The sequence below is a fragment of the Vipera berus genome (assembly GCF_964194415.1).
Source record: "Vipera berus genome assembly, chromosome: 1".
Lineage (NCBI taxonomy): Eukaryota > Metazoa > Chordata > Lepidosauria > Squamata > Viperidae > Vipera > Vipera berus.
The window spans coordinates 55146314-55164073 of NC_138202.1; the positions used below are offsets into that span (position 1 = coordinate 55146314).

General features: G+C 39.4%; 1 protein-coding gene across 3 annotated transcripts in view; it reads left to right on the forward strand.

The window, feature by feature from the left end:
• Window positions 1-17760, forward strand: part of SLC25A21 (solute carrier family 25 member 21) — a 304840-nt gene that overhangs the window by 273387 nt on the left and 13693 nt on the right. For all 3 annotated transcript variants that reach the window (XM_081313016.1, XM_081313018.1, XM_081313017.1), the window contains exons 4-5: window positions 5049-5115; window positions 13590-13649. In XM_081313016.1, coding sequence (XP_081169142.1) covers window positions 5049-5115; window positions 13590-13649 — 127 coding nt within the window. The remainder of the gene's footprint in view (window positions 1-5048; window positions 5116-13589; window positions 13650-17760) is intronic.

Below are 17760 nucleotides of genomic sequence, written 5' to 3' on the forward strand. Positions count from 1 at the left end.
TGAGAGCTGCTTCAATACATGTTGAAAGGATCAAGATAAAATACTCCATGCTGGATGGTATTTGAAGTTTGTTAGTTCAGCTTATCTTGCCCCCCAACCCCCAAATGTTGCAGGATGGCCTTGATGGCCGTGGGACTGCCTCTGGAAGCCATTTCCTCCAGACTTGTGAATTTGGTTGGCCACTATGAAAATGAGACTGCTGAACAACATGGGCCCAGGATCTGATCCAGCAGGCACTGCTTATGTTCTTATGAGATACGGAATGCAAAATACAAATTTGCACTCTTATTGGAAATTCAGTTGAAATAAGGTTTGTTGATTTAAGTAACATCTCATGTTCTCTCAGCACTTTTATTCTGTCCAAGGCAGCAAGCTATTTATATTAGCTATTAAATATGATCAAATACTAAGTTCCACTGCAAGTCTAGAATTAAAAGCTATCAAATCTAACATGTGGAACTATATTTTAGATACTGCAGAAAATAATTGAACTCAGAGGAATTTGTGGGATTCATTAGGACTTTGATCCTAATGAAGAGGTTTGGCTCTAGCCGAGCAGACTTCATTGTTAGAGTGCACAATTAGGCGATGCAGTACAGAATAATAAGTAAATGTTTACTATCGTCGCAAAGATGCAGTTTGTATGTGGTACAATTGCCCACTGCAGTTCAGAACAGTCACTATAAATAACAAGACAAACTTTATAGTAGGTTGCTACTGAAATACCCCTATTTTGATATACGTGTGCAAACAACAACGTTCTTGCCAGTGCTTTTTTTGTAAAAGAAAAAGGTGCCGGAACTCACACATGTCATACAACCCACCTTGCCTACCCTACAAGGTTCCATCCAAAAAAGGTGCCGGAACTCCGTTCTGAGCGTTCTATGAGAAAAAAAGCCCTGGTTCTTGCTTAGAAATGTGTAGGTGACTAAATGTGGATTAGCTAACAGTTTTGTACTGTTTGAAATCCCATAGGTGAAACTGACTGTATAAGATTGCTTGTATGTATTATTGGGGTCTTTCATTACTTAGCACATCCAAGCCAATCTATCCAAGACTGCAGTTTCTCAATAATGTTTTGAAAACTTTTAGCCTGTATCCTGACAGAGCAGTGGAAGAGACCCAAACCCAGATGAGAAAAGGGAGAACAGCACTGCAAGTTTTGCTCAGGATAGTTCTCCAATAATACCAAAATAAGAGTTTTTCCAGAGTTTTGAGTAATATTGGTTTATATGCTTAATGTATAGTTTATAAATTGCCTATAGCTGCAAAATGAGACTGTATGGCACATATATTTTTTTAAAAAAAGATTTTAATAAAACAAACCTCAGAGGACGATCACTTTAAATAATGCACCTGAATAAATTCTAAACTTCCCTGGATTGAAGTAGGATATTCTCACTCTGACTATCCCGAATGCCTTTAATTCGGTGTATGAAGTCTGGAGGTACTAGTACATCCAAATTGAAAAGCCTGGGGTCCTTGAAACATGAGGTCTGTTTTCAACTGCATTCAATTAACTGTTGAACATGCATTTTGTATGCTTTATTTCAATTTTTACAGCTAAATTTCATCCATACTATGGAGTTGTATTCACAATGCTAAATGTTACACACATTATCATTAAACAATTTTTTTCTTAATGCAATTCTAAAATGAATATGTGTAAATTCATACATACTTGAATAATGCATCCAGTTAATAATAATTGAAATTGAAGTAAAAGAGAAACCAGCAAATGAGATGAATTTCACTTTGCTAGTCCAAAGTAATCTCTCTTTCTTCCATTCATTTTTAAAAATTTACTCTATATATCTAATGAAAAAGCCACACTGTATATAAAATAGAGTTTTTAAATTTAAGAAGAATGATAATTGTAAGAGTTTATTATATTTTATTTCAGGTTACTGATATGCCTTAAAACATTAACTGATAAACTGACTTTATTTTAGTTACTGAAAGCCTAACTCCTGCAGGTTTATTTCTCATAATTATAAAAGCAAAAAAAAGAAAGAAAAAAAGAATACGAAGAAGCAAGCAACAAAAGCTTTCAGACTTTTGATTTCTTTTGAATAAAAATTGGACTGACTGTATTCAGGTTGCAGTGGAAATATGAATTGCACAATACAAGGAATGCAAAAAACACAAACAAAACAAAACAAAACCCCAAACCCTTATCTCCAATTTGCCTGACTGAAAAGATCCTCTGAATTCCAGTAATGTACATTTAGCACACTGATCATTCTGTACATCTACACTGCCGAGCTCTGTAATTCATCTAAATTATGTGAAGCCCTGATTCTTGCAAGGCAAGTCAATATGGCCCTAAAGGTACTTTCTGTCATTGTTTCAATTACAGAGCTATGTGGGTAACAGGCTTGGATTTGACAGCAACTGAAGAAAGAGGATATTATATGCATGCCTTCAATCAGCTTTGTATTTGATCCTTAAAGGGAAAATTATGTGAGAGACAGGGGAGGAAAACAACAAACTAAGCAAGATCCCAATTTCAATATAATTTGGAGAAAATAACTGATTTGGGTTGGACATTTTGCCAAAATGGATGACTCAAGGCTTCCAAACAAGAAATGGAAACCAGAAGGATGCCTAAAGCCTTAAAGAAGAACAAATTGGGAAGATATGATTGACTGTAATGTTTCAAAATCAACTATAGCAAAGACAAATTTGGGTGGTTGCCCAGAACACAATTGAATGGTGATGTTCATTTAGATGCTTAATGTTGAAACAAAATAATGCAATTTTAACTGTGCTTCACTTTAACATGTAATTGTTAACTCTTTCAAATTCAAAAATATGATCTTGGGGGCTGGAATTGTGCTTGTCCTAGAGTGGCAACAAAAGTACAAAAACAGTCCAAATAAAGACAGAGCAGGCAGAAAAAAAGTGTTTAATCTAAAACAGAAAATATTTCAGATTTGTAAAACCTTCAGAACCATCTGTGTATCAGTCATCAGTCATCAGCACAATACCTGATTAAATCTAACTATAAAAGTAATAACTGGGGGGGGGCTGTTGGTAATAATTATAAAAGTAATGGGGTATCTGTTGCAGGAAAGGGACGCGGTGGCTCAGTGGGTTAGGACGCTGAGCTTGTCGATCAGAAGGTCGGCAGTTTGGCGGATCGAATCCCGAGTGCCGCGTAGCAGAGTGAGCGCCTGTTACTCGTCCCAGCTTCTGCCAACCTAGTAGTTCGAAAGCACGTAAAAATGCAAGTAGAAAAATAGGGACCACTACGGTGGGAAGGTAACAGCGTTCCGTGCGCCTTTGGCGTCTAGTCATGCCGGCCACATGACCACGGAGACGTCCTCAGATAAGCGCTGGCTCTTCGGCTTTGAAACGGAGATGAGCACCGGCCCCTAGAGTCGGAAACGACTAGCACGCATGTGCGGGGGAACCTTTACCTTTACCTTTTATCTGTTGCATACTTGAGGACATATTTTGATTAATATTTGGGTAGCGGACCTACCTGTATCTTCTAAAGTCTCAATGGTCATTTCCTGCACTCTGTGACTATAAAATAACTGCCTCTGACATCTGGATGTATTTTCTCTATGTACTATTTGTAATTTCTATATGCAATGAGTTTATCTGTCCTTTGAGCTATCTTTAAATTAAACCATACTCAGTATAACAGTAGCACACAATGTATGCATATATGAAGTGAAAACTAGGCAGGCTTCTGACTATTGCTGAAAGTCATGTGAAAATTACAAAATATTAGAAACTTTTAAAAACACACTGTTCCGGTATAAAGCAAGGTCCATCCTCAATCTGAATACAGAACCAAAAAGATACTTGAGAGGAGAGACATGTCTTTCTCTGGCCTTGAACAGTCATTCACACTGGGCATCAGACATGTTTCCCTGGGAAGGGTATTCCATAAGCAGAGCCCTGCCAACTAGAAGCCCCCATTCCTTGCTCCTGGCAGGGTCAGACCAAAAGATTCACCCAAGAGGACCCCAGGCAAGTTCTTAATTGGAAGAGGCATCGCTGAGATATCCCAGCTGTTCAGAGCTTTAAAAATCAATAGCATAGCTTGGAAACGGATTGGCAACCATTGCAGCTACCGAAGCCTTGGTATAATTTTTGCTCATTCTTAATCCCGTCTCTTGAAAATCTTCTAAGGTTGGATAAGGTCTGTAAGAAGGAAGGAGGGAAAGAGCGGCACAGTGCATATTTCTTTCCTCTGTGTGATCCACCCCACAGGATTTGCTATGGACTGCCTTTAATAAAAGCACTGGGGTGCATTTGTTGTGTCTTAGAAAGCAGCAGTGCCTTTTAGAATCCGCTTTCACTATTTTCTTTAAAGGAAATCTAGTTATAAAATGGTAACAAAGGGCCACAGGAGGACAGTATAATGCTATACAGATTCCACACAAAAACTCAGATTCAGTTGACTTGACATAAGTAATTGAACTGGATTGGTTTAAGGAAAATATGCTCAAATCTAATAATAAAATTAAATTGCCAAGTAGTCAACTTGCACATTGAATCACATTTCCAAAGAACCAAAATGTCTTCTCCAAGCCTTCTTTTCACTTTTTGTAATCATTTTTCTTTATTAAATATGATGTTGCCAGCCTGAAGCCTGACTACTTAAGCAGTCAGCAGTAAATAAATCAATCCTACCCCCCACCTCGTTTTCTCAACAGAAAAAGTTGCTTTCTATTTACAAAAAAAGTAATCTAATCTGCATAGGTTCTATGGGTTGCATTTGTGTTTAGTTGCAATTATGCTTCTTGTTTCAGTGTAAACTAAAATTTACAGTCCTCAAAGAATTTATTCCAGTTTAATCCTGTTGAAGTCAGTGGTATTATCTCAGGAAAATTTTAGGACCGCAGCAATAGTTACACAATATGTACAAAACCAGAACTCAGTTGTTGACAATAAGGGCTGTTCTGAATAATTAAGAAAGCCTTGAGATTAGTTGTTTTATTCTGAAATGAAAACAGAATTACCACTTGGCTAATGTTCATACATACCTGGGTATTTTTTAATGTTCTTTTTTGTCTTTCTTTATTCAATAGCTTGTTTGGTTTCTACAAAGGTATCCTCCCTCCAATCTTGGCTGAAACACCCAAAAGAGCAGTAAAGGTAAGTCAATCTCCATGCTCCCCAAAGAGAGAAAAATTACAACACTGGGATTACTGTGAGGTCCTTGGTACTCTCTGAATGTTGTTGCTTACTTGCAGATGTTTCATTATCTGACTAGGTACAATCATGAGTGCACAGCTGAACCACAGTTCAACTCTGAGCTACAAATATTCTCTTCTAACTGGGATTACTATAAGTAAGAAAGTAATTTTACTTCCCTTCCAAAATATCTATCCAGAGGACTTTAGGAGGGAGTGGAGAAGTCTCTCCAGCTGTGGGTGCAGAGGAATTCTACAGCTGCTAACTAGCAGGCATGTCTCCCTACGTTGTCTCAGGGAAACTCTGCATCTTAAATTTACTGCATGGGCTCCAAATAGGCTTTCCTAGATATGGACAGGTGCAGTGTCCATAGGGCATGGTCAAAACAGTCAGTGATAACCACTATGGACATTTTTAGTGATTTGTCACTTAAACAGAAAGCAGAGACGCCACAGCAAATTAAGGAAAGTGTTGAATCCATTGAAAACAAAGCCCTTTCATTTCCATAGCCAGAATAAGAATAAAATGAAGCCAGCCCTGAAGTTGGCCACCTCCTCCTCCCTCCAGCACGACCCCCCACAGCTTCTGCCAGGTTTATTCATTTATTTTAGAAAACGTTTAGGACTTGCTTTCTCTGTGCTTATACAGAATCGTATTAAAGCAATATAAATGATACAATCCAGACTATTATTTTTTTTTAAAAAAAATAAACAGCGCATCAGGGAAATGTCACACTGGGGCTAGATAAATGCAAGACTGTGTCCTCAAATATTGGAATCTGTTGGAAAATAAATGAAGATTTAAGCAACTTTCAATGGAGCTTTGCAACAAACTGCAATGGTGTTGATTGTCTTTGTTTAGAGTTCTGCCTTTCTGTTTCAATTCTTTCTTTCTTGTTTCTCCTCTGCATTTCTTTTAGTTTTTTTTCTTCCTGTGAGTTAGCATTTTATACATATGAAGTTATAATTGGGGTATTTTTTCAGGAGGTTTCCATTTTGCTTTTGGGAGGGGGGTGGAATGGAACAATCCTAGATACATTATTGTAAATCTTCAAAGTAGTTTATCTTTCTTCCTCTGGGGAAAAATACTATTAGGGAAAACACAGTCAAAAAGGAACACCAAACATTCTTATATTTAATTCAGAGCTAGACCTACAGTATTGAGAAGTTTAACACTGAGTTAGCATTTTATACCATTGATTAGCTATAATGACATTTTGGCATTCATCCCCCCCTTAAGAATTTCCTTTTATGTTGCAAGTCTTTTGAGGTCTCCCCAACAGTGCCCTTTGGATGATGGCTCTGTAAACATGAGAAGATTTAAACTGGAAATATAAGAAATTATGATCCCTTTAATAATGTAAGCTAAACTGCTTAAAGCACTTTAAAAGATATAGAAAGCTGAGTGTCTTGCAGATGCCACACTATATTATTGACAGTACTAGCCTGATTTTACCTCCTAGAAGATGTAGGGAAAAAAGTCTTCATCGTGGTTCATCCAAGCGGGGAATAAACATGACAACTGCTTTGGGAAGAAGGTTGTAGTTTATTACATTTTGTTAAGTCTGGACTTAAATTATTGTAGAAAGAAACTTGCTCTGGAAAAAGATTTTCAGTTTTTTCAGTGTTAAATAGTGGCTAAATCATTGGGAAATTTTATATAGTCCTGTTTTATTAGGAGTTAATTACTTTTGGAAATGAAAGTCGGGGTTTTCTGATCACAGAATTTCACATTTGGAGGCTTGGGGTGTGTACCAGATATTCCTTGGAATCGCTTCCACATTTGATACTGTAATTTAAGTTCTATTGTGGTAATTTTGCACAGCTGCATCTCTACCTGCCATTTTCATCTTGGTTACTTTCAGAGAAAAGCTGCCTTGAATTATAGAACTGCTGTGCTGATAAAAGATCATTCAGATAAACAAACAAGCCTGAGTTCCTGTTGAGAAGGAAAAATATAATTGTCTATTCCTTTCGTAAATCCATTTGCATGTAAAAATAAAGCCATTATAATTAAGGTAGTATGTCACTTGGACGCCATGTGTCAAAGACAATTTCATTTTGAAGAGTTCAGATCCTTTCTCACTGTGTTTGTGCCTCTTTCTGTCTTTCTTCCTCCACCCTCCTAAAAGAAAGCTGGTAACTCTGAAGGATGAAAAGCCAAACTTTATAGCCCAGATTTCGTCTGGACTTGAAGAAAAGACATGAACGGTGCCCGTACAATGGTTAACAGATGATCTTGTTGGGCGAATACATCTTTTGCATGTGTTCCCAGACTTTTTTATATTAAGGTTATTGGGACATATGGTAAATACCGGATATCTCCCCCACCCCCATGGAACTTAGATTTATAAGTGTCTTTGCCAGATGAACAGCATCTTTCTTTTGATTTTATGATGAAAACGCTTTTTAACTTAATGGAACTTTTAGAATTCTTAAGCAATAAAAATATTTAGAGATGTTCAGTAAACCATAGTAAGCCATGCAAGGAAAAATTACTAGGGTTTGTTTGTTTGTTTGTTTGGGGTTTTTTTTGGACAAATTAAATTTGCACTTGGTTGTTTTCTCCAGTTCAACTAGATATTTGCTTTGGTTTTGTTCAGCTTCAGAAATGTAGTAAAAAACAAAATTTCTACATAACTTATTTTTTAAATGAGTTTAGAAAACAACTTTTTTTAAAATGTTTGTATTCAAAATATGACAATGGAAACATGAGCAACATAAAAATTCCATGACCTTCGCTCATTTTGTAGGGACTTGAAAACTTGGTTTTTTGAGTTGTCTGGCCCAGACTGAGGGGTTTTAATTTTTAATTAATGGGGTTTTAGTTAAGTTCAGGGATTAATTTAATCTTAGTTTTAATCATTTTTAATTGTATATGATGTATTTTAACTTTTAATTTTCCCTGTAAACCGCCCTGAGTCCTACGGGAATAGGGCGGTATATAAATTTAAAAATAAATAAATAAATAAATAAATAAATAAATATATTTCATGAAAATCTAACTGATTTCTTGTGCCAAGTACTTATAGTTACGCTTCCTTAATTTTTTCAACCTGTCTCATCAACCGGCTGATTTTTGCAATTTTTTCAAATCAACTGTTTACTTTTCTTGAATAATGAACCAAATTTTATACCTACTTTCGCAGGAATAAGCCCCACTGGACTTCAATTCTAAATAAACTAGTCATAGAAAAGTTGGTAGCAAATGTATTATTAATATTTCTAGACTTCATGCACTACCATTAAGTTAATTAATAGTTGCTAATGAATTAGCTGCGATGCACAATGTTTAATGCTGGTGAAAAATGCTATGGAGCATTTTCTTAATACTTGTATTATATCTCATTCTATTAATATTTTAAAAGTCATTTATTTACCACAAAGGTTGCTTGAGCCTCAGACATTTCTGGCTTGTTCATTGAAGTATCAATATTGTTATTAGGCTTCTGAACAAAATAAAATAATTTGCATTCCTTTACAAATGCTTTTAGATGTTCAGCTCAGCCAACCTCCTATCTGTTGGAGATGAATTGTTATAACAAATTAAAATAAATAAAAATATATCACCAAGTGCTCTTCTTGCCAATAACCTGCTGATTGGCTACCTCTGTCTTCCCTATGCCTTATTTTCTTTGTCCTTTAATTTTAAAAGTTTTGACTACCAAGTAAATCTGCATTTGGATCTGTGCTGTGGATTTGCATCTGAAGTGCTAACTCTACAGACCACTGGCCTGTATGCATTTTACAGAGTTACCAATAGATAATGTAATGGGGCTGGCTGAAGGGCTTTGCAGAAGCCTGGCCAGGGAGAGGGAAGCTCAGACAGCTGCTGCAGGTTTTGGCCCTGGCAGGTGTGGATCCGGCGGAAGAAAAGAAAAAGGAGGAAAGAAAGGGGTGGGGGAGGTTGTTGTTGCTGTTTGTTGGAGAGGGAGCAGGTTTCTCCCCCCACACCACTGGTTTCCAAACGGCCACTGGGAAATCATTGAGTATTGCTGCTATGACTGCCTGGGGCTGTTAAACACCACCATGTATTGACTATCAGGCTAGTTCTTGAAAGCCCCTTTTGATGACAAAAGTCTGCCACCTCCTCATTTTGCGTGAGCTTCTGCTAGAAAAGACACTTTGCTAACACCTAGAGGGTGCAGCTGCAGAACTCAATGGGGGGGAGTGGAACTGGGAGGGACTGGGTTTTGGCAGCCTCTGAGGGGGTAACGCTACACATGAGGTGCTTATCCAGGATTCCCTGCCTCCCCCCCCTTAGTAAGGGAGGGTTGGTCTCGTGTAGGGATATGAGCTAGGGGAACAAAATGGACTCTAACGCAGCTATCAGGTGGTGCGAAGAGCAGAATAGTGAAGTAAGGACAAGCGTAGTAATTGATGTTCGGTGATGTTTGGTCAGAGGAGTGAATTTTACAGACATTGAGGGGTTTTGTCCTGGATCAGAGGGTATATGTGATAGATATGGGGGTGGATCGGGATTCCCCCTCTCCCATTTTTATGTACTGCTGGAATGGAAAAAGAGTATTCTGGAGTGCTTTCAGGTTGAAAGTTTGCAACTGACAGAAGATGTCAGAGGCCTTGGGGGGTGTTATATCAGGAACATGAGCAACAGTTGAAGCCTATTGCATATATCAGCAGGGGCTAAACCCCTGGGGGGGAAGAATTATCCCACTCAGCACCTGCTACCAGCATCAGTTTCCCATCATCCTGTGCGCGCCCACAGGGAGGGCCTCCTTAGGGTTCCGCCGGTTAGAGATTGCTGGTGGGTGATTCCCAGGGGGAGGGCGTTCTCTGTGAGTGCACTCAGGTGGGTGATTGTGGATAAGTTGAAGGATTATTTGTATGGGGCAGAGTTTGAGGTTAAGACAAATAATAATCCACTGACGTACTTGCTCACAATCACTAAACTTGATGCCATGGGGCATCGATGGTTGGCTGCCCGTTCATTTTGTGATATTGCCCGGGTGTGAGGAACACGGATGCAGACGCTTTGTCAAGGAGGCCCTAGGATTCAGGGGCAGGTGTTAGAGAGTGGATACAATCGCCCCCTGATAGCATTCAAGCGCTGTATCAAGGGGTTGAGCGTTGAGCTAGGGGAGCAATTGGGGCTGAATAGATGGGTGTTAGTACTGCAGATGTCCCCAAATTATACTGTAATCCCATTCAGGTCAGAGGGGAGGGCAGGTTTGGCCTGACTAAGAAAGATCTGAGGAGGGACCAGGCAAAGATCCCCTCTGTGGCCTGGTCGAAAAAGCTTTGAAAAGTGTTCAGCGGGAGGGTCTACTTGCCGATTCGCCAAGAGGAACCTGAGTGCTGTATAAGGAGTGGGATTGCTTACAGCTTCACGATGGAGTGGTTTATCGGAGGGGCCCTTCGGATGGGCTTGAAGAAAGGTGGCAACTCTTGCTTCTGGAGAAACACAGAGAAGCAGTGTTGATTGCGCTACACAACGAGCATGGGCATTTGGAGCCAGAAAAGACTTTTAAGTTAGTAATGGATCGATTCTACTGGCCCTGCATGAAGACCGAAGTCGGGGACTATTGTAGATCTTGTCTGCGTTGCATCCAGAGGAAAACCCTACCTTTAAGGGCTGCACCAATGGGCCATTTGCAAAGTTATGGGCCCTTTGATTTGGTTTGCATTGATTTTCTTTGCTTGGAACTGGATGTAAGTGGGCAAGGAAATGTATTGGTCATGACTGATCATTTTACCCATTATTCTCAGGCCTTCCCGACAAGAGATCAGCGCACTGTTACGGTAGCCAAAGTATTGGTAGATAGGTTTTTTGTACATTATGGGGTGCCTCAGCATATATATTCTGACCAAAGGAGGGACTTTGAAAGCAGGCTTGTTAAACAACTACCGGGTTTACTGGGCATTCTGAAGTCCTGTACCACCCCTTATCATCCACAAGGAGATCCACAGCCTGAGAGGTTTAATCTTACTCTTTTGGACATGTTGGGGACACTCACTGAAGAACAGAAACAACACTGGACACAACATATTTCTATCATTGTCCATGTATATAACAGCACAAGGAATGATGAAGAAGAGAGTTGTATAGGTTGGTTGTGGTCATTGGGGAATATTGGGATCATGCCCCTTACTGTGGGCAGTGAGGTGGAATTAGAACAGTCTGGGCCTGACATTTCGGAACCCATGCCTAGAGCTTGGGAAAGGGAGAAGACTCTTCAGAGATTTGAGGTAGGGGAACAGCCTGGGGGATTATTGGGACAGGAGGGGTCGTTGACCCCAGAGATCACAGAGTTAGGGGAGCCATTAGAGATGGATCAGGTCACTTCATATGGTCCACGATCACCAGCATTAGAGGAAGAGTTGCCAGTCCCAGGTACCTCAGGGGGTGAGAAGTTACGAGAGGACAGCACCCATGATATTGCTGAGCCTAAAGTGCAGAGACCAAGGTGGGTGATACGCCTGGTGAAGAGATTAACATACGATGCCCCAGGCCATAGCATAGAGAAAGAGTGATGTTTACTGTGTAATGAAGGTTGATTCACTCCCGGATAATATAGATGCTTAGCAGAAAGTTCCCTATTCTTTGGGGGACCAAAGAAACTGTTCACATGGGGGGAGTGTGTTGTGGGGCTGGCTGAAGGGCTTTGCAGAAGCCTGGCCAGGGAGAGGGAAGCTCGGACAGCTGCGGCAGGTTTTGGGTGCGGCAGGCATGGATCCAGCGGAAGAAAAGAAAAAGGAGGAAAGAAAGGGGGTGGGGGAGGTTGTTGTTGCTGTTTGTTGGAGAGGGACCAGGTGAAGTTGAAGAAGGGTTGCAGGTTTTAAGTTGATCCCTTTCTGTGAAGGAGGGGGGAAGAGGAGAGTGAGAGAGAGTGAGAAGGTGGAATTTTACTACTTTCTTTCGCAGGGGGGATATCCCAAGCAGAGGCAAGGGAAAGAGTGAGGAGAAAGTTGCTGGGGTTGCTAAATTCAGATTTTAATAATAAAGGACAGGGGGGAGGGGTTTGACACCAACGAGACCTGAGGCTACAAGCAACAACAGAAGAGAAGGAGAGGCTGGTTGTTGCTGCTTTGGAGACTAGCGGCCATCCGAACTTTGACTATTGTTGCTTGTGCAAGTTTTAGACATTGTGAGGAGTTGCCCTGAGGGACAAGCTGTTACTGCAGAACACTGACTACCTTTTTCATGTTCCTATCACTGCCTGGAGCTGGGGTTTCTCCCCCTACCCCATCCCACTGGTTTCCAAATGGCCACTGGGAAATCATTGAGTATTGCTGCTATGACTGCCTGGGGCTGTTAAACACTATCACGTATTGACTATCAGGCTAGGGGCTGGCAGTCTTTGTTCCTGAAAGCCCCTTTTGACGACAGAGTCTGCCACCTCCTCACTTCACGTGAAGAGACACTTTACTAACACCTAGAGAGTGCAGCTGCAGAGCTCAGCGGAGGGGAGTGGGGCTGGGAGGGACTGGGCTTTGGCGGCCTCTGAAGGGCTAATTTATTTGGAAAAGATCTGGGATTTATTTATTTTCATGAGTAGTAGTCTGAAATTCAATGGGAAGGCAAACAGGTGTAATGTGCACAATACTAATGTCTCAGCAGTAGCCATCTCAAGCCTGGAAGTCTTGGATACAAATAGGTGAAGAGAAAAGGTGGTTTAGAACAAATCAGCAATTAAGAATCAGTACCAGATCAATATGTTTCTAGTTTTTGCCAGTTTTCCCCTTCCATTGCAGCTCCATAATCCCATTCTTTGAAACAGACCATCAAGACATAAATAAAGCAGAATATCCTTGTAGAAAAATCTAGAATTATTTTGAATTGTTTTAATTGCTACAACAGTGATTACATGATAATATTATTTTTTACTATCAACAGATTTTGCTGGTACATTTTTGTTCATACTAAACAGTAAAAAGAAAAGAAAAGGTCATATTGTATTCACTAACTGGAATAAATAGAAAAGATTTTTGTACTTTATTAAAAGAAATATTGTTTTTGGAATAAGAAACTAAACAGAGAAGGTAGTTTACTCTTTGAAGTAAAGCATGATGAAAGGAGTATTAACTTTAAAGAGGACAATACTGAGATATGAAACTACTATAAATTTGACTGGATATTTGTATAATAGCATTCTCTCTCTCTCTCTCTCTCTCTCTCTCTCTCTCTCTCTCTCTCTCTCTCTCTCTCTCTCTCTCTCTCTCTCTCTCTCTCTCTCTCTCTCTCTGTGTGTGTGTGTGTGTGTGTGTGCTGTATCTTTCCAATAAATGCTTTAAATGATCTGAGAACATTTGTTTGATTCAGTTTTAACCAAAACCATGTGTGTAACACTAATCATTCAACAATGTACAACCAAATCAAATCATTCTTTGTCTTTTCTTAGACTAATAAAGGTAAACAGCTTTCTATGATAAAATCTCTATTCTTGAGTTTTAAATTTCTCCTTATTTACTTTCCAGTTCTTCACCTTTGAACAGTACAAGAAAATACTTGGCAATGTTTCTCTATCACCAGCTTTGGTAAGTGATAGTTTGCAATTCAGAATATACAGATACCTATAATATAATACATTACATAGTATGCTGTCTTCAAATTAGGTAAGACAGGGGAGATAGGAAGAAAGGCAGAGTTAAACTAGATGGGATACCAATGCTCCAGATACTAATAACAAATCATTTTATTCATATATAAACAGATTAGTATGTGCACGTGTGTGGCCATAGCAGGCAACGTTTGCATTGCAAGGATGCAATGCTGTTTTTGTCATTTTGATAGACACTTTCCAATCCTTCCAAAGCAGTGAAGAAAGGGCAGATATTTTCTCTGTTGGCAGCGCCTTCAGTTTGGGGAGGAGACTTTTCAGATGGCTCCTAGTTGTAGAGGAAGCTCTAATATTCTGTACAAATGGAGCCTTTGCTCTCGCCAGCCTGGATTTCAGTATAATTATTTATGTGAACAAGGAAGGCAAATCACAGTCCACAGGAAACATGCAGCCTCCTGATCCACTGGGGCATCTCCAAAAGCTCCTGAAATCATTCTGCTGATTTTTTTTTTTTTTTGTAGAAAAGTAAAGGATGCAATTTCTGACACAAAGGGAGGGAGGGGAGAAAAGGAAAGGAAAGGAAAAGAAAGGAAAAAGAAAAGAATCCAGCCCCAGCTATGCTGGTAATCCTGCTTCAACTGATTAGTAAAAAGTCATGAAATTATTTCCCTTCCCTCTGTGACCCTTGCTTGGGCAAGGGAAGAAAATCTGCTTTAAGATTTTTGGATAGTATGAATGTTAAGAAATCCTAGAAAATTGGCTGCCCAGCCATCAATCCATATAGCTGACTCTTAAATTGTTAGAAAAATGCAATTGGAAGGGGGAATTATCAATAAATCCTGATCATCTGGAAAATATTTTTTTAGTTAAGGAAACTAGGCATATTTGCTGGATTTTTGGCTCTTTCAGGGAAATTTTGTGACAAGCATAAGAAGTATGTCATATACTTGCATATCATATAAACTGGAAAACTACTAAAATGTACATTAACAGCCAATGGAAATGAAGGTTTTAATGAAACGGACATGATCATTTTTTAACATATTGTGTTTAACTACCATATTACTATTACATCACTGAAATTGTCTCTGACTCATGAAAGATCCCCTCTCATACTCCCTGTATTGGACTTCCATATTTTCCAAAGAACACAAAGTACGTAAACTATTAAAGATTCTGCATATCTTTTTAACAGAGAAAATGGTAATTCATCTTGCAGATGTATGTACTAGGATAAGCTTTTTGGTATACTCTGAATGAGTAATATAGTGGCTCATTGAGTTTCATAGGTTACAGCATATTTATAAAGCCATGGCAGAGGGAAATGGCAAGAGGCGTTCTGTATGAAGAGTTTGGAAGAAAAATATGTCCATGTCAGGCAGAACCTCTACAGATCTCACATACTTGATTGCTAAGCAGAGTAAAGAGGGGATGTACAGCCTGTAATACCCATCAATGAATGGTTTCAGTCCAACAGGCAGTTACTGGATTAGGAATGCTTAATGCAAGGCATGTTCAACCTGTAATCCACATGCTGGATCTTCATATCTGTATGATCAAATTGCACAGAGAGTTCCAAAACCACTGCAGCATGAACATGGCCAGTTTGCAATTATCATGCCTTATAAATTGACTATGATACTGTAATTGGGCAAAGGAAAAGCACACTTGTTTGGGTTCTGGGCAGCATGGAAAATTGAAAAAATATACTATTGTCTATTTAGATGACATCATCATTTTCAACAGCACTTGGCAAGAATATCTAGCACACCTGCATAAAGTATTTAAGTGTTTGCAAGGAAAATAACTTACTGTTGTATCGCCCAACTCCCTATGGGCCCGACTGAAAGTAAGGTATCACAACTTTAAAGTAGCTCAAAGAATCTTTAGAATACAAACTGACACGGTGGAAGCAATTCACAAATCGGTTCAACCCGGAAACAAAACAATAGTCTAATAGGCTGGCATAGATGATTATACCTAAGTTGTCATATATTGTTGCTCTTTTAACTGAACTCACTCAGAGGACAACCCTACAAAACATCTTGACCCAAGGAACTTAAGAAGATATTTCAAAATTTTAAATTAACTGTGAAACTCCAAGGTTCAACAAGTTGAATTTTTCTCAAGGGTTTCAACTGAAGTAAGCACTAAAAGAGGACCCTCAGGAAAAGAAGGCCTCTTTGCATACATTAGGGGAGAATTGATTCCACACATGATATAGTATTCAGCCAAACAACAAGCATGTCATCAAATAGGCCTCAAAATCCTGACTTCTGATGGGGAAGCACTTCAAGATATTCCCCAATCCCCACTCTCAGAAATGGTTAGGGTCAATGTCCTTCATGGAAGATTACCACTGCAGATTGACATTTACAAATAGGGAGACATTAAGTGGACAAAAAAGGCCCCCAATGACTCCAATTCCGTTAAGAGTTGGCAGTTCTATATCCCAATAAAAGAACTAAATTTCAAAGTTTCCTATAAAGGACTATCTGGGCTTAAAGGAGAGGGTGGTAAAGTGAAGGGAAACATCTGATTCCTGAGAAGTAATTCCAGGCCCTGCTCCAATCAGAAGCAACCCAACCTAGTAAGTCATCTAGGGACCAATTGATCACAAGCCCCACTCACCCCTTTCCACAGATGGAATTGCCAATTAGCATGAAAAGATTGGAGGTGCATACAATATTCCATCTCCCATATAACCCCTCCTAGTGCACTGTCTACCTATCCAATGTTGATAAAGTAGAAGAAGCTTCTGCTTTGAGATTTCTCTGAGTGTAAGTGTCTTGGAAGAGTCTGGCTTATGCTGCTTGTTCTAGGTTGGACTAATCATAGATGACTATAAGTCTGAATCATGGCTGCTCAGAAAAAAAATATAGATCATGTACCCTAACCTTTTGGGCACCAGGGACCAGTTCCATAGAGAGAGGTTTTTCTGTGGACCAGAGGGGGCATGGTTTCATGTGCTGCCTGCATCCCACAGGTGGGGCTTTGCTTGTTTGCATGGACCAGTTTCTGGCATGCCACAGACTGGTGCCGGTCCATGGACAGGGGGTCAGGGACCCCTGATGTACAGCATCTTATTCAATATGTAGAATAATATTGTGAGATTTTTCTGAGGAATTTATAAATTGCAAAACCCCCAAATGTTTCATTCCACAGATGTAACTTTGCTCAGACTGCATTGTCCTTAGTAGAAGTAGGGTATACTCCTAGATAAGTATGTTTAGTTTTGAGCCAAATTTACATTTAATTATTTCCGCCTATACATTGCAATTTTCCCATTTTTCTCTCTCTGGCTCATTTACAAAGTCTTGGGCATTTCCCAAAATGATCCTCATTTCAGGTTTCTACTTATTCTAGAAGATACAAGGATTACAAAAGTCTTGATGCTGCTTTATAAGTTTTAAGCACCATCTTACTCTGTGCTGGACTTTTGGTGAATGTTATTTATATTGGTAAAAGTGTATTTTGGGAATGTTTATGTGTGTCCAGAATCCTAAGTGGAGGGGTGTTGGATGTGTGTCTTGAAGCCACAATCACACTGAACTTTCAGTATCTTACAGCTGCTGAATCCAAAGAAACACTTCTCTGGAATAATTCTTCAGTATGTTTTGTAGTGTGCATGTGTGTGTGAATACAGGTAGTGCTGGACTTACAACCACAACTGAGGGCACTTCCAGTTTCCATTGCTAAGCAAGGCAGTTGTTAAGTGTGTGGCACCCAATTTTATGAGGGTTTTTTTGCCATGGTTATTAAGCAAATTACTGCAATTGTTAAATGAATCATGAGATCATTGACTTTGCTTGATGGCAGCTGGCTGGGAAGGTCACAAATGATGATCACGTGACCCCAGGACACTGCAACCATCGTAAGTACATGCTGGTTGGCAAGCACCCAAATTTTGATCACATGATTATGGGGAATGCTAAAAGGGTCATAAGTGCAAAGACCGGTTATAAGTCACTTTTTTCAATGTTGTAGTAATGTTAAAACAGTCACTAAGCAAATGATTGTAAGTCAAGGACTACCTATATATCAGTACAGGTAAGTGTCCTTTAAACTATTGGACAATGTTTTCTAGT